The following is a 24,912-nucleotide window of genomic DNA, read 5'->3' as shown; positions in this document are numbered from 1 at the left end:
AAACTATTAAGATTTGGGATCTTAAAATGAGACTTGTTAATTTTTCGAGATAAAGTTTGATCACTTTTGCCCACAAATTTGTCATGATAATTTCATCTTTTTTAACCAGATACCAAATTTTCACCAACATTATCTTTATCAATATACTGGCAGGTACAAAACCCTACTGGAGGGTACCCACTTAAGGCTGGTTACGGGCCAAAAAAATCACCATCCGTTTCACAATTTTTCTACGTATACACAAAGCGACGTACATGTACGGATGTGTTAACTAGAACTTAGATCCGGCTGTACAACACAGCCGCACAGGCAATCAGCTACCACAATAGCTCTGTTTGGTGAGGAGTAGGTTTTCTGAAACTCCAAAATACCATGGTATCTAGCAAACTACAGCAGAATGTGCCGTGATGATAACTAGAGAAAATAATAGGAAAATAGAAAATCAGCTTGCTTTCTTCTCTTGCCTGCAATGGTGGATTTCCCGAGGATACTAGTACCCATTGATTTGAACAACTTTTTTTACCTCCAGTTTTCTGGAAGAAATGTTTAGGTCACAAAAACGGCAGAATCCAGAAAATTTTAACCAAATATTAAAATTATAACCAAAATTTATCCTAAGGGAAAGCAATACCTGTGCGGCACAGAACGCCTACTGGAGGCTGGTATGATACTAAGTCACTGGCTCTGATCGGACCCAGAATTTTTTTTGTTGATGAGGGATCACCACAGCAATATATGGCATGTTAATAAACATCAGCATGTCAATAATTTGCTTTTGTTAGGGATGGCAACGAGGCGGGTACGAGTCGGATATCCACGGGTTTCAAATCTAGCGGGTTCGGGTTTCGGGGATTATTCCTCACCCACGGTTTTCGGGTTCATGGTTCCGAAATAGCCTCGGGTTCGGATTTGGTTTTTCACCCGTGGATCCCATTTCGAATAAAACCTCTTGTTTTTATAGTATACTTAATAATAACTTTATTTATTTAAACTACTAAATTTATCCTAAATTGACTTAGAAAATTATTTACTATTTATTGCCTCTTGCTTATATGTGTGAATGTTATATATATCATGTATATATTTATAGGAAGTACTTATTGCTCTTACTATATTATTATGTAAAACGGATTTTGGGTATCCAATCGGGTTTTGGGTATCCGCAGGTTCAGTTTTGGGGATCGGTTTTGGGGATAAATTTTCACCCGAAATGGTGTTCGGTTCGGGTTCATGTTTTAAATTAGGGTTTTAGTTTTGGGTGCCCAGACACTCCACCCAATTCGAACCTAATCCGTTGCCATCCTTAGCTTTAATTCATCTAACAGAAAAAAACCCCACATATTTGATGCCTCAAATCTTTTGCAGCAAAACATAAATGTAATGTAATTAATATACTATACTAACGGGCCAAGATTTGGGGAGCTCCCGTGCGTTTTGGCCCCACATGGGTCTCATATACTATTCATGTGGGGCCCATGTACTGTTTAGGTGGGCACATGTACTGTTTAGGTGGGACCCACATGGGACCCATGTACTGTTCAGGTGGGTGTACTGTTCAGGTGGGACCCGTGTATTGTTCACGTGGGACCCGTGTACTGTTCAATTGGGGTTCATGTGGGACCTGTGTACTATTCTTTTGTGCCCTACGTACTATTTAGTTGGGACTCACGCATAAAATATATTTTATTATTTTCTATATACAAAAAATAATAACACGACTTTTTGGACATATGGTAGCCCTACTACCTTTTGGACTTTACTTTCACTTCGTAAACTCACAAAATATAATTGAATCATTCATTCATTGCTAATCTTATCTTTTTTTCCACCAAAACTAATAATCTATGTAAACCAATCCATCAACTGTACCTACTAAAAAAAACTAAAATGCTTGGAATTGATGCAATCTCAAACTCTAACTTTTAGATTCTATTCAATGCATAGATACGATGTTGCTTTGAACATAGTAAGAGATAATATTTTTTCATTATTATTTTAGATCAACTTTTTGATATTGGCGCGCATAGCGCGCCAACCTGACAGTTATGTAAACGACCCCGAGAGCGCTTTCAACAAAAAAAAAGGAGAGATATTTCCCACTATCTATTGGAGATTAGCTTAGGTAAATATATAATCCTGTGGTGTCTAAATCCTAAATCATACAATGAATGGATCAACTAAACCCTTTTCCTATGTACAAGGTAAACAAAGTTGGGTCTCGACTGGACAAAAGGTCAAGGATGCACTATAAGTCAATGGCAGGCATCTGTAAGCATTCTACTTTGTACATGCTTCCCCTGACTGGCCGACAAAGAACGGACTCTCCCTAGCCTTCTTTTTATCAACTCCCAAAAAACTTGAGTTGTGAAGCTCCCATCCTGAGCCACTTCTGTGATCCAAAATGCTGTCACTGCCAAAATATTGTTGGGTTATTGCTATAAACTGCACGGTCCTGGATCTCTAAGATAGATACATGCCAATCCACAAGCCTAGCTTGAATGCATTTGCATAGCACAAGTCCTATTGGGAATAGCCACCAGCTGGTTTCATCCCTGCCAAGAGTTTAAAGGTTAAGGTTCTTAGGTAAAAGGTTGTTCAGGTATGAACACGTTCAGTTGCCACCTCTTAGCAGGAAGGGAATAGATGCTTACCCGCCAAAATTCCATGGCTGCATGCTTGGATGTTTCTTGTTTGATGACTTATAATGCAGAATTCCACATACAAAAGCCACGATCTGCGAGTTATGTGAACTTGTAGGTAAACATGATACTTTACTGTAGCTACTGTGAAGAAAGTAGACGCCATGTGAAAAATGAACAACGTACACATGCAAGGAGCAAACATAATTTAAATGGAAATCAGGAAGATTTCAAAACAAAACAAACCAGATCACACATTCTCTCAGTTTTTTTTTCTCTCCTGACAAACCACTGGAAAAAAAGGTCACTGCTGGAGTAGTGTCTACTGCTGAGTTTTACATTTGGGGGGGGGGGGGGGGGGGGGGGGAGGGGGGTGCATGCTTGAAGTCTTAATGGCAATATGTGTATGTGATCCCCAATAAATGCTCTAGCAGACAGCAATGATGCTACATAACTCCCATGATTCTTAACCTAAACAACCTGATGAGCTTGTAAAAGTAAAATCCAGATACAGACAAGGATGGATGAGTACTTACAACATTAGCCAGTGATGTAATATTCCACAAGGCATACACACGAGCAAGGCCAGCTGACCGCCGCGGTCCATGACTAAAAAGAGCATTTATCCCAGCAGGAAACGGTGCCAGTATCCCAAGAGGAAGAATAAACAAGACTAACAAAACATCAACCATAGAATATGAATATAGTTGGAGGAAAGTTAGCAAGATTAAGCTGAAATCTGCAAGAAGCAATATTGAGATGACTAGGCCAACGAGGTCCTGCAGTTCAAAGCAAAAGAACCATGGTGAGTGCAAGATGCAGTAAGTCTCGTCATATGCACTATGACTATGTTAGTATGTTACTATATCTGTGAAGATGACAATCACCTGATGTCCAACTGGTTTTGTATTGTGCAAGATAAGAGAGAGAGGATAAAACAAATCTCTCCTGTCTTTGAGCATCTTTAAGTTTTCAACATTGAGAATGGTGCCAGTTATCCTTTTACGCAAAAGAGCATCGCTGGACATTGAGTGTCCCAATCGAGAATCATCATATGTATTCTGGCTTCTGTATGATATAGGGGGAGTGATTAAGGAGACATGATGATCAGAGGGAAAGAATACAAATGCCCAGGCAAGTAAGAAATGACTCACACTGAATGCTGATCGGTTTTAATTAAAGAGCCACCTTGAAGTTCAGCAGCCACCTCTTCCCCCAGAGCATGAAGAACAAGACCAAACTGACAGTAACCTAATGCTGTAGTTTGGAACCATGCAAGGTCAACACGCACCCGGTAAGCGTTCAACGCAGGATTTGCATGAGTTTCAAGCCATTTGAGTACAGGAAGAAATGTTGCATTTATATTTCCACGACGAACCAAACGCAACTGGGCATTCAATCCGGCTACAAGACGATGCCATATTGACGATGGTACAGCCTACGAAAAGAGATCAATAAGTTGAGGGAATAATTGGTTTAATTCAGCAATTTGGTACAGTCTGAAAATTTTTCAGAATCAACCTGACTTATAAGACTTGTAACCACTCTGTCACTATGAAGTGAAAATGGAGCCATATAACTTCCATCACCTCCAAAGATAAGGGACATTGGAAACCTTTGATGAAGTCGAGGGGGAAGATCAGTCCTTTTCTCATCCCCACCAAGGAAGAAATCTAAATAACCCAGCATTAAATCTGGAGTAGCAGCTACCTACAAATTTGAAAACCATAAATTATCAATCGGCAATACTAAGAATGCAACCTATGCTTTCTGCTACTACTTAAGTTGCAGGTGATGCACAGCCTCAGAAATAACTGTAAAGTTGTAGCTCAATCCCTACAAGTTATCTGGCATGTTCATGTGTACCGTTTACGAATTTTGACGGACATAAAGCAATCATGAAATTGAAACATTAGAAAAGAGCTGCAAATAAAGCAGAAAATAATATATGCATGCCTTCAGCCCTTCATAAAGTGCCCGTGAACGACAGGACCGCAAGCATGAATGATCGTATTCAGATCGAACAAATTCACGTAGTTTTTGTAATTTCATTCTCCTGCGCCACTGTTGCCAGGACCATGCCATGGGATATGAAAGTATACAGAGAATACTATAAATTGAACCCTCCCACCATTGATAGGCTGCAAGAGCATTTATCTCATCAACAAATTTGTTAAATGCATCCTCATACCTGAAAAAATAGTCAGGAAAACAGTCAGGGATAAGGTAAAATTTGGATTCGAGAAAGAAATCGGTAAAGAATTGAAAACACAAAATGGTAGAAATTGAACAGAGGATCGGCATACATACACAATCTCTGAAATTTGCTCTGGTGGGGTGTGTGGGAGATGCCAAGGTTCACTGAAGGTGTTTGGACCCATGAAATACATCCTGTGCACATGACAGTGAGATTCTTCTGCTCTGTTTGTTTCCAATACCTGCACCATTAGCAGAAATTTCAGTAAAACTGAAATTGATCTCACCACAGCTTAATAAGATATTGAATCAGTATATAGAATAAATTTCACAACCTCGTTTAGTGATTCAAGGAAGGGAAAAGAGTGATCAATTTGGGAGCTGTGCTGAGTCGGTGCTGGCCCAGGTAACTCATCATTACCAACAAACTTCATCCGAGCAATACTCAAAACAAGAGCTAACAAAACAAGAAGTCCAGAAAGAAGCAGGCCAAACAACCAAGGTCCACCAAATGTATATATCAGCTCTTCAAGAGCAGTAAAACAGTGAGGCATGTGATATCTATCTGACACACATTTGTATGGGCATGGGGTTTCAGCAACACCTCCTGTCAAAAACATAATGCTAAGTTTAGAACACACAGGCAAACTGACAGAAACTTTCATAGTTAACACAAAAGTTATGAAACAACAAAAAATGGAATGGATTAAAAAAACTAGAAGACAACAGACGTGAAACTTCATAACCACACGGAAGAACAAAAAATATATACAAGCGAGACCCAGCCTAACACTATTTTATATTTTTTTAATGACTTAAGAAAAGATGAGGACACCATTCAAAGGTTTCTTTATAGACATGCCTATGAGACAAAGGAGTGCATGAAAAAATCATGTGACACTACAGAAGTTTAGAAGAACGGACTCTGCATATATATGTATGTCAGAGATCAAAAGCATATAGTTCCAGTCTGCTACTTATAAGACGTGCTCGATCTGCGGTTTAGATTAATGTTTCTCAAACAAGAAGAAAACGCAGCAAGAACTACCTCGGATGCTTATGTATACAGCACGGTGAGGTAGCTCATTTGGAGGGCATGGTGAGCACAAGGACTTAGATGATCCAGTAATGTTCTTATATGTTCCTGAAGGACATTCCTGTATTTTTCCACAGAAAGCATTGCAACAGTGTAAGTAGAAGTAGCAATAGCCAGTTAAACTAAAAAAATATAGGTATAATTGAGGGTTCCTGCTAGGTTGATAAGTGTATGTGTATGTTTATGTCATGTGATTGCACCAATAGTGACAGTAAACTACAACGAGGCCTTTTAGTCAACAAGACCATTTGGGCTAGAGATGAAACCCAAAAAGAGGTACAGAAAAAGCATAAGGAGGTAATTCTAGTAATAATAACAACGGTCTCACTAACCTACTAAGCTATCTCACCCCAAAGCTGTGTCCATTCTCAGAGTTCTATTAAAAAAATAGCAGAGCACAAAAAGCTTGCTACTACATTGGATTGTGTCCCTGATACACGAGAAAACTGAAATGGGGAACCAATCTTCTGAACATAACACATTATATGATTTGGCCCAAAGGAGGTAAGAAAGCACATCTGATGTCTCACAAGTTACCTTGCAAAATGTTCCATAAAGACCTTTTGGGCAATCCTTTCCTGTGACTGTTCCATTCTCACCAGGAAAACCATGGCCTTCACTGACTCCTCCTCTGTAGCAGAAACAAATGGTCAGCTCAGCAATTTAGCGACACAATAAAAAAAGTTTGAAGGCACTTAAGGCATCATCATTGAACAATAAAATACAATAAAAAAACACAGATTCAAAAGAGACCACTGGGAGAAGACATCTGCCTGACTCAAGGCATCCGAACCCTTTAGGGAGGTACTCACACAACCTACGAGCAATCCAGTTGATCATGTGAAAAGAAGGTTAATACTAATATGTGGAACCCAGGTGTGCCAAACAAAATTGAAACTAAGACTAATACTAAAATGTGGAAGGGGTGAAAAAGGCAGTAACAGGATAAAGCAAAACAATAAATTTATACTGGTGATGAAAAACCAAAGGATTGAAAAATCAACATCAAAATGAATAAAAATTCTGCCTTCTTGTTCCCTCCCAGTCTCCTATCCTCGGCAGCACAAAATGCTGTAGGATTATTAAAACTAAAACTAAACAATCATGCAGATACAGTGCATACAAAACAAGGCTTTCAACATAATTCAAAACTAGTAATATAAAGGAAGAGAGGCTGACAGACAGCATCCGAATTAAAACACACCTTGTAATTATTGTTCCCTTAACTGTTGCAAAAGGAACATAATCATCTCCAGTGGGAATATCGGACCAGTGAAAGTGAATCCGACCCCCTCCACCTCCACCACTGCCATTGCTTCCAATCCCACCAACACTAGAGAGTACAGAGTCCTTCTTTAGGAGTAAAGTCCGCACAAAAAGAAGAATTGTACCCCCAGAACCACCACCTGGTCCTCCAATTGTGGCATGAGATGCCACACCATTAAAACTACCACCATTTGCCTCAATTGAGCCAGAAAGGGAGAGGATAGGCAGAGATTGCTCCAAAGAACCCATCACTAAAAATTTGCAATACAGAAGTGCTATTAAGAGGTACACTGACTGAGTAGAGGGCAAGAATGATAGATATACAATATTTGATACCTATTATACCACCACCAGCTGTTGAAGATGCACTGACATTGCCGCTGCCACTGCCAAGTTCACAAGGTAAATCAGCATGACCATATGCAGGTCCACCCTCTGCATGATCGCCACTATAACTGCCATCACCGCCTTTACCGCCATGCCCACCCCCACCACTAATCCCACTGCTTATAGCTTTCCCCTGTCCAATTCCACCCTGGCAACCTGCAAACAGAAGAAACTTAAACTCCAGAATAACTAGCAAATTTTATTGTATGCTGATAACTAGCAAAGAATCTCTAAACTGAAGTATCCGCATCAAATTCCTAATCTAACATGAACGAGTGATTAGTCATGTCATTGTTTAATTTGGACCATTCATCCATTCTACCAGTTCAAATAAATATTTTCTTTCAAACATAAAAACTCGGCCGGTGGGGGTAAGACCGCCCCCACAGTTTTTCAATTAAGGAGACTGTATCTCCCGACCGAGAAAACCCCCGAACCCCGCAGCACACCCGGGACAGCAAGCCGTTGCTTGGGCCGGCCCACAATCAACGACCCCCTGGTTGGACTGCACCGTTGCCACAAGCCGGATGCCCCACAGGAGGCGCGACGAGGGGATTTTTTTGTTTTCCACAAATTGTGCAGCACCCAGGGATTGAACCCTGGGTGGGAGCTCCCCAGCCGGTGGCTTTTGCCACTGCACCGTGAACCCTCAAGGCCAGTAGATAGACAGCAGTTTCCCTTCCTCAATCCCTACTAACTGGTTATAGGGGAATCCCCAATCTTTCTCAATACTCCAAGCAGTGTGGCATGTGGCGCGGATGTGCAGGGCATCATCCCGGAGATGGCCCAGGCGGATGTGGCACAGGAACAGAGGCACAGTGCAGGCGGTGCACAGGAAGGGCCTAGAAGGCGAAAAACAGGAAAGGGGAAACTGCTGACTTATCTCAGATCAGACAGATCCAAAACAAGGTTTTCACAAACCAACCAAATTCATGGCCAGCTTGCCCACGTGACAACTATGGTGAATATGTTGCTGACATGTGGACCCAATTGGTAATGAATGGGGAGTAGTCACAAAGTTGTAGTTTTGTTTGAAACCAAGCCAAATAGTGGTGGTTTTAGAAAATAGATATTATATTTATATAAAAAAATTACATTAGTACAACAACAACAACATAGCCTTATTCCCAAACAAGTTGGGGTAGGCTAGAGATGAAACCCGAAAGAAATAAGTTCAAAGTTCAGGCACATTGATAGCTAGTCTCCAAGCGCTCCTATCCAAAGCTATTTCTTTAGAGATATTCCAATCCTTAAGGTCTCTTTTAACCGACTCATCCCACGTCAATTTAGGTCTACCTCTACCCCTCTTTACATTATCGACCCGCTCAAAAACCCCATTACGCACCGGCGCCTCAGGAGGCCTTTGTTGGACATGTCCAAACCATCTTAGCCGATGCTGGATAAGTTTCTCCTCAATTGGTGCCGCCCGACCCTATCCCGAATAACTTCGTTCCGGACTCTATCCCTCCTTGTGTGCCCGCAAAACCACCGCAACATCCGCATCTCTGCTACACTCAGTTGCTGGACATGTCGCCTTTTTGTAGGCCAACATTCAGCACCGTATAACATCGCCGGACGAATTGTTGTCCTATAGAATTTGCCTTTTAGCTTTTATGGCACCCTCTTGTCACAAAGGATGCCAGAAGCTTGCCGCCATTTCAACCAGCCAGCGGAAATTCTATGTCTAACATCTTCATCAATGTCGCCATCCTTTTGTAGCACCGATCCTAAATACCGAAAAGTATCCTTCTGGACCACCACTTGCCCATCTAAACTAACGTCTCCCCCCTCATGTCTAGTCGCGCTGAAATCGCACATCATGTACTCGGTCTTGGTCCTACTAAATCTGAACCCTTTCGACTCTAACGTGCGTCTCCACAGCTCTAACTTCCTATTAACCCCTGTCCTACTCTCGTCAACTAGCACTACATCATCAACAAAGAGCATACACCAAGAGATCTCACCTTGTATATCCCTTGTGACCTCATCCATCACTAAAGCAAATAAATAAGGGCTCAATGCCTCTGTTCGCCTAAACGGCCGTTTAGTCCGTTTAAACAGCGTTTAAACAGTAAACAGAGGTCACCCGTGTCGTTTAGGCCCTAAACGGTGAATTAAACGGTTGGACTGTTTAAACCCGTTTAAACCGTTAAAATCCGTCTAAATCGTCTAAACAGAGTCGAGTTAATCATGATTAAATGAGCTAGATGATCATTTAATTCATAATCTAGTCAATAGGAGGACTACAACAACCACAATCAATACCAAACCAAGTAGCACCGTAAGTATATGAAATGTTGTGGGATTTAAATTTCTTCCGGAAAGATTATTTGGCAGAATAGTTACTTTTTACACGTGCAAATATGTAGACTTTCTAGCATATTTGACATTTAAGTACATAAATATGCATATTTTAATGTTAATATGCCAAACCGTTCAGGCCGTTTAACTATGTTTAAACACCGTTTAAACGGCCTAAACACTAAACAAAGGGTGACCGACTGTTTACCGTTTAACGTTTAGGAAAACATTGCTCAATGCTGACCCCTGGTGTAGGCCTATGTTAATAGGAAAGTCAGTGGTGTTGCCATCACATGTCCGGACAAACGTCGTCGCATCCTTGTATATATCCTTAATGAGGGTAATGTACTTAGTTGGGACTTTGTGCTTCTCCAAAGCCCACCACATGACATTTCTCGGTACTTTGTCATATGCCTTCTCAAGGTCAATGAAGACCATGTGCAAGTCCTTCTTCTGCTCCCTATATCTCTCCATCAATTGTCGTATTAAGAAAATCGCCTCCATGGTTGACCTTCCAGGCATGAACCCAAATTGGTTTTGGGTCACACTTGTCACTCTTCTTAGGCGATGCTCGATAACCCTCTCCCAAAGCTTCATCGTATGGCTCATTAGCTTAATCCCACGGTAGTTAGTACAACTTTGAACATCGCCCTTGTTTTTGAACATTAGTAATAGTAGTAAAATAAGAGCAACATCTTATGACATTGGTGCAAAATATCCTCTTTTTTTCTTTGCAGTAAACATTTGGAACATTCAATAACATTTATTTGTTGTTACAAGCATTATTTCATTTCATTTTAAGCCCCAGATTCCAGTAAACAAATCATGATTATCACTCAAAAAGAGAATTCTCAACACAGCACTGGTGTAAAGCTAGCTACAATGTAAGGTGTACTACATAGATATTTTTATTTTGGGAATATATATATGTTAACTGAGTCCTTTTCCTCTTCCCATTAGAGTCCTTTCCTAATCCTAGTGCCACACCATATACTCTATATATTTGCCCCCATGGAGTTACCATTCAATACAAGCACTATTCATAACAATATGTCAGCATAATCAGTGATTAGTCTCATGCTCTCAGAAAAAAAATATTTAAAACTACAAGACTAGCAGGAAACACACTAAAAAATAGCCCCCGTGAACTACAAGACAAGGGTTATTCAAAACAATATATTCGGTGATTAATCCCACTAAAATTAATTGAAACTACAAGACAAGCAAACACAAACACATTAACAAAAAAAGAGGGAATATTTCAGTGAGTAAACTTTAGATCATGCATGGTTTAACAAAATAATCATATTTCAATAAGTAAACTGAAAGCAACACAAGCATAGTATACAGCTTAAGAATTGTATTATCCTTGAACAGTTCAGGGATTGTATACTTGATTGGTGTTACTTATTGAAAAGAATTACCTTTTAAAGCTGGTGTTTAATAATGAAAATTAAAAAGGAAAGTGAAAGTGCCAAGTTGTAGGACCAGTCATGTAGTATACCGTAAACCCATATAATCTGCAGTGATTGCTGGTAGTAAAGACCATTTAGCAGCTTAGCTGAAATATTAGATATTTGTGGGTCTAAGTTTAAAAAAAAATATAGCACAGCCAATTTAGCTATTCAAAACACCTGAATATTTAGCTATAGTACAACAAAGTGTGAAGACAATAGACAGACCATCCTCTTATTTAAGGCCCATAGTGCAGAAGTACAGACTCAAATAGGTAAGCAGATTATGATAAGTGGCAATAACCAAGTAACTGAATTTTATCATAGAACTTTTCCAAACTTGTCTATAGCAAAAATATGTTGTCTGGTTTGTGGCACCATGCATACTCGGTGGTCAATAGAACATGATATCCTAATTTTCTGAGTCTCAGACCAACAAAACAATGATAGGATACCTAATCCTGTTGCACTTATGGTCCCAGATGTCTCCACAGTGACACTTCTTGCTCGGTTAAAATTAATGACAGTTCCTTGCACAAGGCCGGAAACATCAATATCTTCAACGCGGCATATCTGCATGCCAAAAGCCACCATGGATTACAAGTAAAGCTAAAAGGCATCTCCCCGCAACATTTTTTAAAATTTAGGAAATAAAAATAAAGAGTGAAATGCACCAGCAGTCCTCAAACATATCCCATGGTGTCATCCAGGGCCCTTAAACCCTTAGGTCCTGTGGCAGAGCTCCAGCTGCTCTTGGAGTGGATACCACTAACTCCAAGAATCGATGTAGCTTAAGCTGGGCAACATCAAGGATGTTTGGCAAAGTAATTTGTTTCTATTTTAGACTAGAAATAAAAATTTACAACGCTTTTTTAACATACAAACTCTTGATTTCATGGGGAGTTGAGAGGGCTGCCAAAAAGTAGGCCTTAAATGCATATTTTTGAGTTCCAATACTTGTTAAATGGACCACTCAAGGTCAAAATCTTCCTAACCAACACTAACTTGCCTATTGGCATGCCTCAAGAGTTCTCAAATACTCAAATCAGCATGAACATAGGATGGTGCATGTTGGTTAGTGGGATATGAACCTTGTGGGGCACACATACAAGTTTAGATACCCAAATATGCATTTTATATTTTTGGAGTTCAAGACCTGGGTGACACCATGGGACAAATTTAAGTACTGTTACGGTTGGAGAAGGAAGAGTATGAGTGAACTCTGTGTGTGTATTAAGAGAGGCCCTTTGGGCAATATATAGAATACATAGGAGACACACCCCAAACCCTAGAATAGAGGAAAAGACTATACTACCCTTGACTATTATACTCTAACACCCCCTCTGGCAAGCAGACAGACAAGCAACAAGCAAAATGGGACTATGGATGGACTTATACGAAGTAGCAGCAAGCAATACACAAAAGCAGATAATGGATAGGAGCAGCCTAGCAGCAGATAGCAGGGACTAGAAGCAAATGAAAGCAACGGCAGATGCCGTGCAAGTGCAGGCCCAAAACAGCATCACCTTGGCCCAAATATGGGAGCCCCAAATGCAGCACCACGAGCTGCAGAAGTGCAGAACAGAGCACGCAGCAGGGCGACGGCCTCTGCTGCCTCAATCCCAGCGGGCAGGAGAGCAGCAACGACACAACGAGGACAGGCGGACGGACGACGGGGAGTCTGTGAAGGTGGCGACGATGGGCAGCAGCTGCAGCACCCCCCCCCCCTTCCCGCGGCGCAGGGGGCGGACGCGCGCGCGGACGGGAGGCGGACAGCGATGGCCAGGACGGGGGCGCCGGAAGGGGAAAAAAATAGGTATTGCTGTTCTCTGCTGCTGCGACTCGATCTACGGGTTTGGGGCTACTGGAGATCCCGTCCCAGCGACGGGCGCAGCGGACGGGCTCTGCGCGTCGGGCGCGGATGAGGACGGGTGGATGACGACGGCGACGAATCGACGCCGGAACGAGCTGCAACGGGCGGCGAAGAGGGCCGCGGCGGGCGGATCCATGACGGGTAGGGGCTGCTGCTCCTCTTCCGCGAGCAGATCGACGACGGGACGGAGACGACGACGAGCTGAGCCGCGACGGCGGCGGAGGGAGGCGACGGATCCCGACAGGGAAAACAAAATGGGTACGTCTGCTGCTGCTGCGACTCAAACCGAAAAGAGAAATGGATTTGAGGCTAGAGACTAGAGGAGATGCCGCCCCCAGGAGCAAGATCGATGCTCCCAGGAGCAGCACAGCGGGATGATGAAGGGTGGCGGACGGATCGAAACCTACAGCTCTAATACCATGTTACGATTGGAGAAGAAGAGTGAACTGTATGATATATTGAGAGAGGCCCAAAGGGCTATATATACATGAGACACACCCCAAACCCTAGATACTAGGATATTACCATTATACCCTTAACAAGTACCACAAATGCATTTTACTCTAAAATAAATAGATTAAACATCACAACTTGGGGAAGGCTACAACTTAGAGAAATAAAGCACACCTGTAAAGTAAAAGACAATGAAGAGTTCAAGTTGCAATCCTCAGGTGGATGAAAAATTTCCATAGGGCAACTCTCATCTTCACAGTTCAGCTTTGGTGCCCTAGTGTTGCCAACAAAATCTTATTAACATTTGACCAATGAGGAAAACAATAAAAAAGAGCATTTAATACAAAATTTGAAGGTGGTAAATTACATGTCGCCACTACTTCCATTTATAAGAGGTCCCCTTAGAACAGCTCCAGGTCCAACCTAAAAAAATAATTATCAATTACTACAATTTTCTTCAAATGGCTAGGAAACACAGAAAATCTAACTGCAACAATGAAGTATTGAACTGGACCAGTTAAACAAATATCAAAAACCATGTTGCCCATATTATGACTGTACCAGCCATCCAGCACAAACAATCCAAAGAATGGAAGAAACAAAATTTTGATTGCTTTTGTCGGTACCCCAGGACTGGGGTACCCCTTCTTGCTGTGTCTAGGCAAGGGCCTTGAAGTTATCCTTGACTACGTCCAAACAGCCGGACCCCTGTGGTCCGGAGTCCTGATCTCTCGACAACGGTTCCGGACCTGCCTCACGACTGGGAAAGATCCGGGAACGACGCGTGTCCCGGAAGAGGCGGGCAGCCCGAACAGCCAGGGCTCCGGACCTCCCGAGGGGTCCGGACCCCCGCAGAAGTCCCAGACCCCTCAAGGGGTCCCGGACCCCTTGTATGGTAACCGGACCCCTCGCTAAGGGAAGAAGTCGACGCCCTGCCTCGGGGTGGTCCGGAGCCGACACGTGTCTACAAGCACGGACACGTGTACATGGCCGCTTGGTCTCCATACTAAGCCTCACCCACCACTGCATTTATTGTGGTAGGTGGACGCCCGCATTGATGCAGTGGAAGCCGAGGCGATTCTTTGACCAGGGGGCACTATTGATCGCGTATTACCAAGATAGTGGAGCCGCTGGCGCCGCCCACGCCGCGCCTGCCAAGTCTGCCATAACAGATGGATACGACGGCTCGGCTTCACCCATTATGACGCCTACATAATAGCCTCCACAGGCTACGCCGCAAGCTACGCTCTCCCAACGGACACCTTGGTGACGGGACAAGAGAAGACCACTGTAGCGCTAGCAGGGCATATCGGAGGAAAGATTCGTAACCACTGTAGCCATCTAAATGCTCTGCGCAGTATGCTGCATAGTCACGTTAGGCCCACTTGTCGGGGGCCCAACGTCCTATGTATCCGCCCCCTTGGTCTATAAAAGGGGGCGCCCGCTAGAAGGAAAACTCAGGCTGGGTGAGAGCCAAGGCCCGGCAGAGGATAGATTCATACACAACAGAGATCAAAACTTCTCCCAGTGGACGTAGGATATTACGCTCCGGCGGCCCGAACCACTCTAGATCGTGTGTTCTTGTGTGCCTATCTCAGAGCTAGATCAGCCCAATCGCCTAGTACCTCCCCGAGCACTCCCTCTCTGGGAATAGGCGGGTGCGTTCCGCCACCCGGCTGTGGGTACCCTAGAAATCCCTCTTTGGTTATGAAAAGTAACATGATTCTCTCAGGAGAATTTTAAGCTTTTAATACTACGGACTAAACGCAAAACAGCCAAATGCCATAAAAAAGATGCAAGCCAGTGATCAAGTCCCCAGACAACAGCTTCATGAGAGGCCCAATTTTATTTTAAATAACGTCAAAGATATAAAAACTATCCAACCTCTATCAGAAACCAATACAATTGCGCTAAGAAAGGCACAATGGGCATGCAGTACAATACAAATAAAATAATTTCAGAGATTGTGAATGAATAAAAAGAGAAAGCATTTTCATGTACCAATATGTTGTAAAACAGCGATAATATAAGGCGTTGTGCCTCTATAGTATCTCCTTGACCAGATAAATTTAGAACGCCTTGACCATGAATCCCAAGATTAGCATTTGAATGTATCACGGATGCTTCCTGACAAGCATGTGAACAAAAATATCACATACAGTAAAGGCAGACAAAAAAGGACATAACACACCTTACGGTTGCCAACATACCTTCAGGACTATCAAATTGCTACCTTCTAGTAGGGAAGTCGCTACTCCTGATTCTCTGCCACCATCAATAGTCATTCTCGAGTTCCACATAAGGAGCATTTTTACTGACATTCGTAAAGCGCCAAAGACCTGAATTTGATTGAAACATGGAGTCGTATATAAACGACATATAGAACATTAAATTGTAAAACGCATTGCAAATGACAAAGAAACAAAAGTAAGGAAGAACCTTGATTGTAGAATCACTCATAAGAAGTTCTTCAGCCAACAGCTCAAATTCGGAATACGGATAATGTGTCAGGCCAAAAGTTAGAGTGGCACCAGCTAAAAGAATCTGTCCTTGAGCCTGAAAGAAGAAAGCAATTAAAAAAGGACACTATAGAAGGGAAGAAACATTTAGTCAAATAATTTACAAATCCACTGAAATTATAACACATTTTGCCCTATACCACACTAACAACCAGAGCCTTGGAGGGGGTATATATAGATTTATAAAAATGTATCAACAAAGACTTTCACAGGATCATTTTTTTTCTTTGTCCTAAACATACATTTTAGTAGAAAACAAGGGTCAAAGTTATGTTTCGGGATCATGTATCCAAAACTTCTTCTTTTTTGTGATTTGGAGGAACAATATTCTGCGGTTTAAATACTATATAAAGTACAGAGAAGCCCTAGAATAACAGTGTAGGAAAGTAGGATGCGTATAATGTGGTCGATGTATTGCATTGAGCCTCTTGGGTGGTATATATAGGAGTACATGGCTTGGAGGGCAAGTAGCCTCTCCTAGAGATAAAGAAGGTTATCCCGGGATTACAATCAATCCTAAACTAACCATATCCGGAGTTGCCTAATATACTCTAACATCCACCCGCAGTAGTAGCGGTAGCAATACGAACGGTCAGACTGGAGAACAATGGAGACGTATCCCCCCTGCAGTCGGAACGCCGGTGCGAAAGCTTTGACTGGAGACTCATGCAGATGATAGCCCTTTAGTGCCGTAGTAGCCGAAGTCGAGGTGGACGTGGTCGAAGCCGTGGAGGGGACGCGGGTCGAAGCGTCGTCGAGGTGCTCGAGTTCACAAACTCAGCAGCTTCTTGCCGAAGACAGCAGCAGGACGGTGCGTCGGATGACGATGGTAGACGGCGCAGTTTGCGACTTAGGTCACGCTCAGGACAGGGGTGGCGACGGCGCAGGTTGCAGCAAGTGTCGCGCTTAGATCAGGGGTGGCGACAACGTCTTCCTTCAGGAACATCGGCGGCGATGTCCGCGCGAGAACGGCTTGAGGCGCGGAGGCGGATCGAGCGCCTGCTTGACGAAGACCGGCGGCGAGTGGCGCCACTGCCTGAAAAGGCGACGACACTGATAGGGTGGCTTGATCACGAATGTCGTCACTGCAGCCTGGAAGGGCGCAGCAACAACCTCGTCCTTTGGTGCTGTCGATGATGAAGCAGCGACGAACGACAGGGCGACGCAAACCCGATAACAAATCGGGAAAAACATAAAAAAACCACAGCAGCAGGGGACCCGCGGGTACAATCTCGGATGCATGTAGCAGTTGCCCGCCAACCCGTCACCTTACCTCTTCCGTCGATCAAAACAGAGAGAGACAGGGGAAAAGGGAGGAGGGCGAAAGCACATCGGGGGTGGAGTGCGCCCAAGCAGCGCTCCTCTCCGGCGCGCGCGACGGGCGGAGAGGAGAGCCGGTGGGGAGGGGTGGCGCTCCAACGGCGCGGCGGCCCGCCACAGAAGGTGGAGAGACGGCACAAGGGCAGCGAAACCGCGCTCTGGGCAGCGGTGGTGACGGCGCTGGAGGAGTAGATGGGGGCACATTGCCAGATGCGCTGGCAGGGACGATGAGGACGGCGGTGCTTGCGGCGGATCCTGGCGATGACCGGCAAGGTGAGTCCCTTTGCTGCTGGTTGACGACGACGGCGGCGCGGATCAGAGGGATCCGCGGCGCATCCTAGGTGGGCGCTGCCCCCGGCAGAGATCGATCTCTCCGGGGGCAGCGCGGGTTGCAGCGGAAGCAGCGGCGGCTAGGTCAGGATCTAAAACCTAGGCGTCTGATGCCATGTAGGAAAGTAGAATGTGTATAATGTGGTCGATGTATTGCATTGAGCCCCTTGGGCGGTATATATAGGAGTACATGGCTTGGAGGGCAAGTAGCCTCTCCTAGAGATAAAGAAGGTTATCCCGGGATTACAATCAATCCTAAACTAACCATATCCGGAGTTGCCTAATATACTCTAACAAACAGCAATCCCCCTAGCTGGATAAGAACTCAAAGACAAACAAAGCTGTCAAGTGCGGTACTTGCAGCAAAATTGTATTGGCTACACTATCCATAAAGATAATATTGTAAGCATCCAACCTGAATACGACTCCAGCGTAAGGGAAGAGAAACTTTGGCACGATTTCTGATAAGAATATTCGTCCAGAGTGGCTCATATGGGGGATCTAGAAAAACTGTATCAGTTTGTGTGCTCAAGTTATCATTGCTAACAGTAATACTCTTAGGTACTTCTTCATAAAGAGTTCCAGCTGCTCCTGCATTGTCCAAGCATCCTGAACTCTTCCCCCCTGTACAAGAACAACAACAAATCCTATTAGTCCCAAGAAACTTGCGATAGGCTAGTGATGAAACCGAGCAAGGGGCACCAAAAAGAGGATAAAAAAGTAAAAGGTGTTGGCAACCATACTAGTAGTAGTAGAGCAGATCAAGAAAAAGCCAAATTTAAACATAGTAAATCAAGAAGCTTGAGGAGATCATGTACTCTCCATTTACCAACTATTATGGGTAACACCGGATCCCTGCTACTTAGGGCTTAAGCTCATCAACTGATAGACCTTGTAGAATAACAGATCGGAAGTAAGATTACATAAGGTAGGGAGGACAGTGGCAAATAAATGGATCGATAACTTCAATATAATGATGCAAACACAGGTAGCCTGCTTCAAAATGTGCAGTCTCTAATGCAAAACAAAACCAGGCCAATTACCATGAACAAAAGTTTGGGCATCATCATGCCTGCTGAAAACATCAATGGAGACACGTCCTCCACCTCCGCCAGCTAAACCATTGCCTCCACAAGCACTTATTTTGCCACCTCCTCGCCTGGTTCAGATAAGGTGTCAAAAGGGGAGCACTTGAACTATGAGCAATCTGTCACCAACAAATTTAGCCAAAAGAGCACCCCCCCCCCCTCCCACACACACACACACACAAGAATACACAGGTGGACCATATGGCATTTAAATAAGAATAGCCAGAAAAGAAGTCTACATCATCACTTAGAAACATCCAGGCTATGGAAGAACATGAGTTCAAATATCAAATTGCAAATTTATTAAGCGGAAGAAATGTTGATAAAAAGATTGCAACAACACTTTAAAATTCTCCATCAGCCACATTCTCCCTCTTCAATTGCAACCAGACAAGAAATCCTGTTGGCTGTTGCTAAAGTAGACTTGATATAATTTATTGGCCATGTACTTACTGCCAAATATTAACTAGCAGCTTAGGTTGTAGCAGACTAGCTCATTGTTCTGTAATGTGTCAGTTGTTTCATTCATGCCATGTTAACTCTGATTTCATAAAAGACTTTATCTTTGGTCTGCCCATTAAGGGCTGACTCCGCTAGGCAAGAGGACTACTACTAGGATTATTCTATATTTCTATTACTAATCGATGACCTGGGGGGCTACTCTTCTTTCTCCATGAGGGTTAACATCAACTTAATCATGACCATGTTATGTTTTCCACATAATTACTTGTAGGTGCAACTAACAATTAACAAAAGCACACTAAACAGCTGCTCTGATGGGAGTACATAAGCTAGTATTCATCTCACGATGTCAAAGAATTGGCGGTGCTCTCCTGATTCAGTGCTCATTGTATAGCACTAATTGCCATCAACTGTTTTGCGTGCATGCTGATTACAAATCTGGCTCAAGTTTATTAATTATCAGCATAAATAATAATCTAATTATTCAACTGAAAAAAAAGTCAAGCAGGTGATACCCCATATGCTACTTAAGTTTATCAATGAAGTATTGAAAGAGGAACAAAAACTTCATATCTTAATCATCCAAAAAACTTAAGCGGGTTTCCCGTATGTATTTGTATTAAATTACCACACTACATGCGACATGTTAATCATACAGCTTTGCACAAACTATCTCAATTCTTGATTGGGCCCAAAGACGCCTTAATTTTTCCCAATTGGAAAGATATTTCAGTCTTCCATTACATCAGCTCGCTCAAATGCCTGATAAATAGCTCAACCCACACAATAGGAATTAGGAAGTGAGAAATGAGAATCCATCAGAAAACAACTGCAATATACTTACATTGTTGTGGCCTTCAGATAGATGCTGCCCCCAGAGCCACCCCCACCCTTGGTGCTTCCATCTCCACCATCAGCAAGAATTGTTCCATTCAACAAAATTTCCTTGGCAAACAACCACACTACACCACCGCCTCCGCCACCATAGTCCTTCTCGACGGTAGTCGATCCCCCTTTGCTGCCGTAGCTATTTGGGGTCTTGAGTGCAGACCACGCGTAGGTATCACCGCCCCATGAGTCCTCCTGCGCCTGCCCCTCCTTAACGAAGCAGCTGGCGCCACGGCCGCCGTGTCCACCGCCATCCCCATACGTCCCGGTGGGCACACCGCTGGTCTGGTCCGGCGGGTTGCCGGCGAGCGCGGTGGTGTTGACGACGGCGTCGTCGCCGAGCGTGATGTTGGCCGCCGCAAAGGAAACCCACCCGGCACTGACGCGGGCCCCGTGCCCCAGGAGGATGCCGCCGGAGAGGTTGGCAGAGACGACGCACCCGGGCCTCTCGCAGGTGACCGCGACGCCGCCGAGGATTACGAGGCTGCCGTTGCCGCTGATGTACACCCCGCCTCCCAGCGTCACCGATTTCTGGACGACGCACTGGGTGTTGAGGTCGCCGACGCCGCGGAGGTCCCCGGCACAGGTCGCCGCCGGGGCGGCCGGCGGCGGCGGCAGCGCGGGGGGCGGGGGCGGCGTGTAGTCGTGGAACGTGAGGATCGAGTACGCCTCCGCGCCGTCCGCCTCCCCCCGATTGAAACCCCATGGTCTAGGAGCCGGACCCCCCGATGCGACGGCGAAGAGCGCGAGGAGGAGGAAGCCGGCGGCAGGGAAGGGGAATGTGGGATGCCATGGGGTGGAACGCATCAGAGACCCAGAGCCGCACGTAGAATGTACGGATACGGCAGGGATTACTGCGGCGGCGGGGGCGGCGGCCGATCGCCGGCGCCGGCGAGGTGGGCGGTCGGGCTTGGGGTTTGGTGATGGTTCGGCCTTCCGCTCCACTGGGCTTGTTTGCTCTCCACTCTTCCGTTAACGAAATCGAGGATGGCAGCGGGCGCCGGGTGTGAGCCGGGCCGTCAGATGTGCATCGGGATTCGGGAGGAGTAGGTGGGGCTCTGTGGGGCCTCCGTGGCAGAGAGACAGCTGGGCGCAATTGGAAGCGGCGCTCTCGATTTATGGATGGAGATTGGATGAAAGCTGAAGACAGCGACTGTTTATGCTTCGCAAATGCTAGTGCAAAATGGGCTGGACGCCATACATTTTGAGGAGAAACAAAATTTGTCAGTAGACATCAAAATTCATAAAAGTTTTGTCACCTTGTTCTCCTATAGTCCGGCTAGGGCGGCCAACGCAGCGCAGCTCACGTACCGCGTGCCGCTCACGCCATCAGGCTCTCGTTGTCGCACGTATGAATCCGTTAGCATCTGATGGTTGTTTTTGTCTCACGCATTTTTATTGGCAATGTTAAGGATTCCTTTTTGTCTTCTCTTTTATGTTTTTAGGACAATAGCTTGTACACCATACTAATCTTTTTGCTGCTCGAAGTGGGTATTGCTCTACTAGGTTTGAACCCAATGCTATGACTTCAGTGAAAAAGTATCAATCTTTGCATGATTACAAATAGTGCGAAGTGGTTGTAGTTGTATGTTTGTTGTGTAGTTCATTGTGCTTTTGTTTATGTGTTGGGGTGGTTTTACACTGCTACATGTACATCGTTGCGACATAGAAAACCATACATACCACAATTCTAGCAACTTATATTACAAGGTTAAACGAGCAAGATTAGACTGAAATAATTTTTTTAACTTCCATGTCTGTATCGATTGGGTGGAGGAGTTGGAAATACTTTCTCTAAAGGGTTTTTTTGATTGGTGCCACTGCAATTTTCGAAGTTTTGAGATATGCCATTACAATTCACGTATTTTGAATCGTGCCATTACAATTCTTCTCTTCTTCGAACCGTGTCATTTTATACGTCTTTGATGCTCTTGGACCCACTCGCAGACCCGTGTATTTTCGTATGGTCCAAAATACCCCCTGCTACTTCTCTCCCTTCCCTCACTGACGTGTGGGGCCCACACGTCAGCTTCTCCTTCAACCTCACCTCCACCGCGTTGCTCCCACACCGGGCGAGCTCCTCCCCCATGTCGCCGCCGTCGGCCTGCTCCCCCACCGGGCGAGCTCCTCCCCCGCCGCCGCCGGCCTTGCCTGGCCCTCGTGCTGGCTCGCCTCTGCTGCTGCCTCGCCTGGCCCTGTGCGCCCCGGCGGGGCTCCTCGGTTCTGCTCTAGCCCCTGCTCGCGGTGAGGCTCCTCGGCTCGATTCGGGCGAGGACGAGGCGGAGGTGACCAGCGGCAAGATGGCCCCCGCTCCTCGCGGCCGCCCCTCCGCCCGCGAGCCCCTCCGCACGGCACCCAGGCCGCTCCTCCTCCGCTTGTCCACCCTACCTCCCTCGATGGATCCAGGTCGTGGCGGAGGCCCGCGCGGGGCCTCGCGCCTCTGCTCTGCTCGGCTGGGAGAGGGCGGGGCCGGGGCGAGCACCGCGGCCGTGCACTCAGGGGAACCGGAGCAGAGGCGGCGCGTCTCGGCTCGACTCTGGCGGCGCGGCGGCCATGGCGAGGCGGAGGCGCGACGCGCGGAGGCTATGGCGGGACGGAGGCCCGCGGCGGCGGCCATGGCGAGGCCCACGGCGGCGGCCAGGGCGAGGCGGAGGCGCGCGGGCTCGAGGGCGGCGGAGGCCCGTGCAGGGGTGGCGGAGGCCGGCGCGGAGGATTCGAGCGAGCTCCTCCGGTGGGGCTTCGCCGTCCGCGACTGCCTCCTGGCACCGGCGGCAGAAGAGGGGCGCGGCGGCGGCATCCGGCCAGGCACGGTGAATCCCGACGGTGGCGGCGTCTCATCTCCATCTCCTCCTCTCTCTCTCGTGCGTGGGGCAGCAACGTGGTGGAGGTGAGGTTGAAGGAGAAGCTGACGTGTGGGCCCCACACGTTAGTGAGGGAAGGGAGAGAAGTAGCAAGGGTATTTTGGACCATACGTAAATACACGGGTCTGCGAGTGGGTCCAAGAACATCAAAGACGTATAAAATGGCACGGTTCAAAGAAGAGAAGAATTGTAATGGCACGATTCAAAATACGTGAATTGTAATGGCATATCTCAGAACTTCGAAAATTACAGTGGCACCAATCAAAAAACCCCTTCTCTAAAATGCCGGAGCTTTGTTGAGCACCGCTACCATACTAGAATCTCATTTTATTTTCTTTCTTTCTTTTGAGGGAGAGAGGAATACTACCAGGCCCGGGCGAGAGGGCGTGCCACAGGTGCGGTGGCACAGGGCCCCCATTTGTTTGGGGCCTCTAAATTGATTTATCATAGCCTATCATAATCAATTTTTTAGTTCAATAATTATTAACTAGCTCCTTTGTTCTGGTCGGTCCAAATGTAACTAGGGGTGGTAAAAAATCATGGCTCTGGTAGTCTCTTCACAATCCAATTTAATACTATAGATTTTAAGTTTAAAATTATAAAATATTAGAGCCAATCCTTTTAGAGCTAAAGCCAGGGCCTTTTAGTGCTCGGTCCTTAGATTATCTAGACTAAATTTTAAAGCCCTTCACCCCTAAATATAACTCCCAGATGGAAGTGTGGCCTTAACCATCTAATCACGCCGTCACGACTTGTGCCGACGCATTCATCTTTTGTAATATAAAGATCTCTTGAAGTCATATCTTTTGCAAATCGATCTAGAAAATATAATTCCGGCAAATCGCAGTTAATGATTTGGTCATGATAGCACTTGAGAGATGGAGTAGATTGTTTATGTATCATTTTCAAAGAATACGACAAGAATAAAGTTGTTAAGATTAAATAGATACAATTCTTGACATGTTTCGTTCCTATATAATTTATTATATTATATTTAATACTTGATTGTTCTATTTCGCTTGTCTAGTCGATTTCACTTTATAATTTTGCAGAAGGCCCGCTTTATGCCGGCACTGCCCTGAATACTACGATCTCGGATTTCATCAAAGAGGGAAACGGAAAAAAGAAAAGGAATCGTGATCTGTTTGGGAGCCAAGGACATCAAACAAACTACATGTCACGTGTCACGTCAAGGTAGTCCTTGTCTAATCAGATTGCATGCTGAGATCATTTTAGATTCTCAAGCATATTTCCACCTGCTGCCAATTTGCCATTGTCCATCTTATTTGTTTCTTCTAAAAAAATGTTACCCTCATACACGTTGAATGTTTTTATCATTTAATGGAAGCTTGATTTTAGTTTTTTTTATCATCCATGCAGCAGCATCAATTCATTGTCCCTTCATAGCCATGCATATAGGTGTTCATTGTACCTTCAGAACACGGTACGAGAAAATTACCTGCGGCCAGCTGGGACATCTGTGTCCCAGGAGGCCAGGACCCAGGAGTACAAACGTTGACTTGAATGCTTGATCTCAAGACTGAGGTGAGGTCTTGTTTAGGGCCTCTTTGGGAGGGCTCACCCCGGCTTAAGGATGGCAACGGGTCGGGTTCGGATCGGGTGGAGTGTCTGGGCACCCAAACCCAAAACCCGAATTTAAAATCCGAACCCGCCCCGAACACCGATTCGGGTGAAAATCCATCCCAAAACCGAAATCCGCGGATACCCGAAACCCAATGAATTATCCAAAACCCGAAAAAAGTTCACGAACCATGCGTT

At 45.1% G+C, this 24,912-nt stretch overlaps 1 protein-coding gene and 1 pseudogene across 2 annotated transcripts; both read right to left on the bottom strand.

The window, feature by feature from the left end:
* Positions 1–1,993: 1,993 nt before the first annotated feature.
* Positions 1,994–21,221, bottom strand: LOC120664325 (annotated as a pseudogene). Its single transcript, XR_005670836.1, has 22 exons — positions 20,229–21,221; positions 18,878–18,993; positions 18,250–18,458; positions 16,105–16,221; positions 15,876–16,004; positions 15,667–15,792; positions 14,033–14,088; positions 13,840–13,939; positions 11,795–11,912; positions 7,534–7,740; positions 7,136–7,448; positions 6,469–6,562; positions 5,884–5,992; positions 5,171–5,442; positions 4,950–5,077; positions 4,596–4,830; positions 4,161–4,349; positions 3,794–4,077; positions 3,527–3,707; positions 3,176–3,418; positions 2,652–2,734; positions 1,994–2,552 (listed from the first exon to the last, which is right to left on the bottom strand). The product of XR_005670836.1 is annotated as an uncharacterized LOC120664325 (transcript).
* Positions 21,222–22,184: 963 nt separating this feature from the next.
* Positions 22,185–22,889, bottom strand: LOC120667551 (translation initiation factor IF-2-like). The gene has a single exon (XM_039947605.1). It carries the CDS (start codon positions 22,887–22,889, stop codon positions 22,185–22,187), a length of 705 nt encoding a protein of 234 aa, XP_039803539.1.
* Positions 22,890–24,912: the final 2,023 nt, after the last annotated feature.

This window comes from Panicum virgatum, chromosome 3N (assembly GCF_016808335.1).
Source record: "Panicum virgatum strain AP13 chromosome 3N, P.virgatum_v5, whole genome shotgun sequence".
Taxonomy (NCBI): Eukaryota; Viridiplantae; Streptophyta; class Magnoliopsida; order Poales; family Poaceae; genus Panicum; species Panicum virgatum.
The sequence above is the reverse complement of the archived record's forward strand: the minus strand, read 5'-3'. Positions and strand labels throughout refer to the sequence as shown.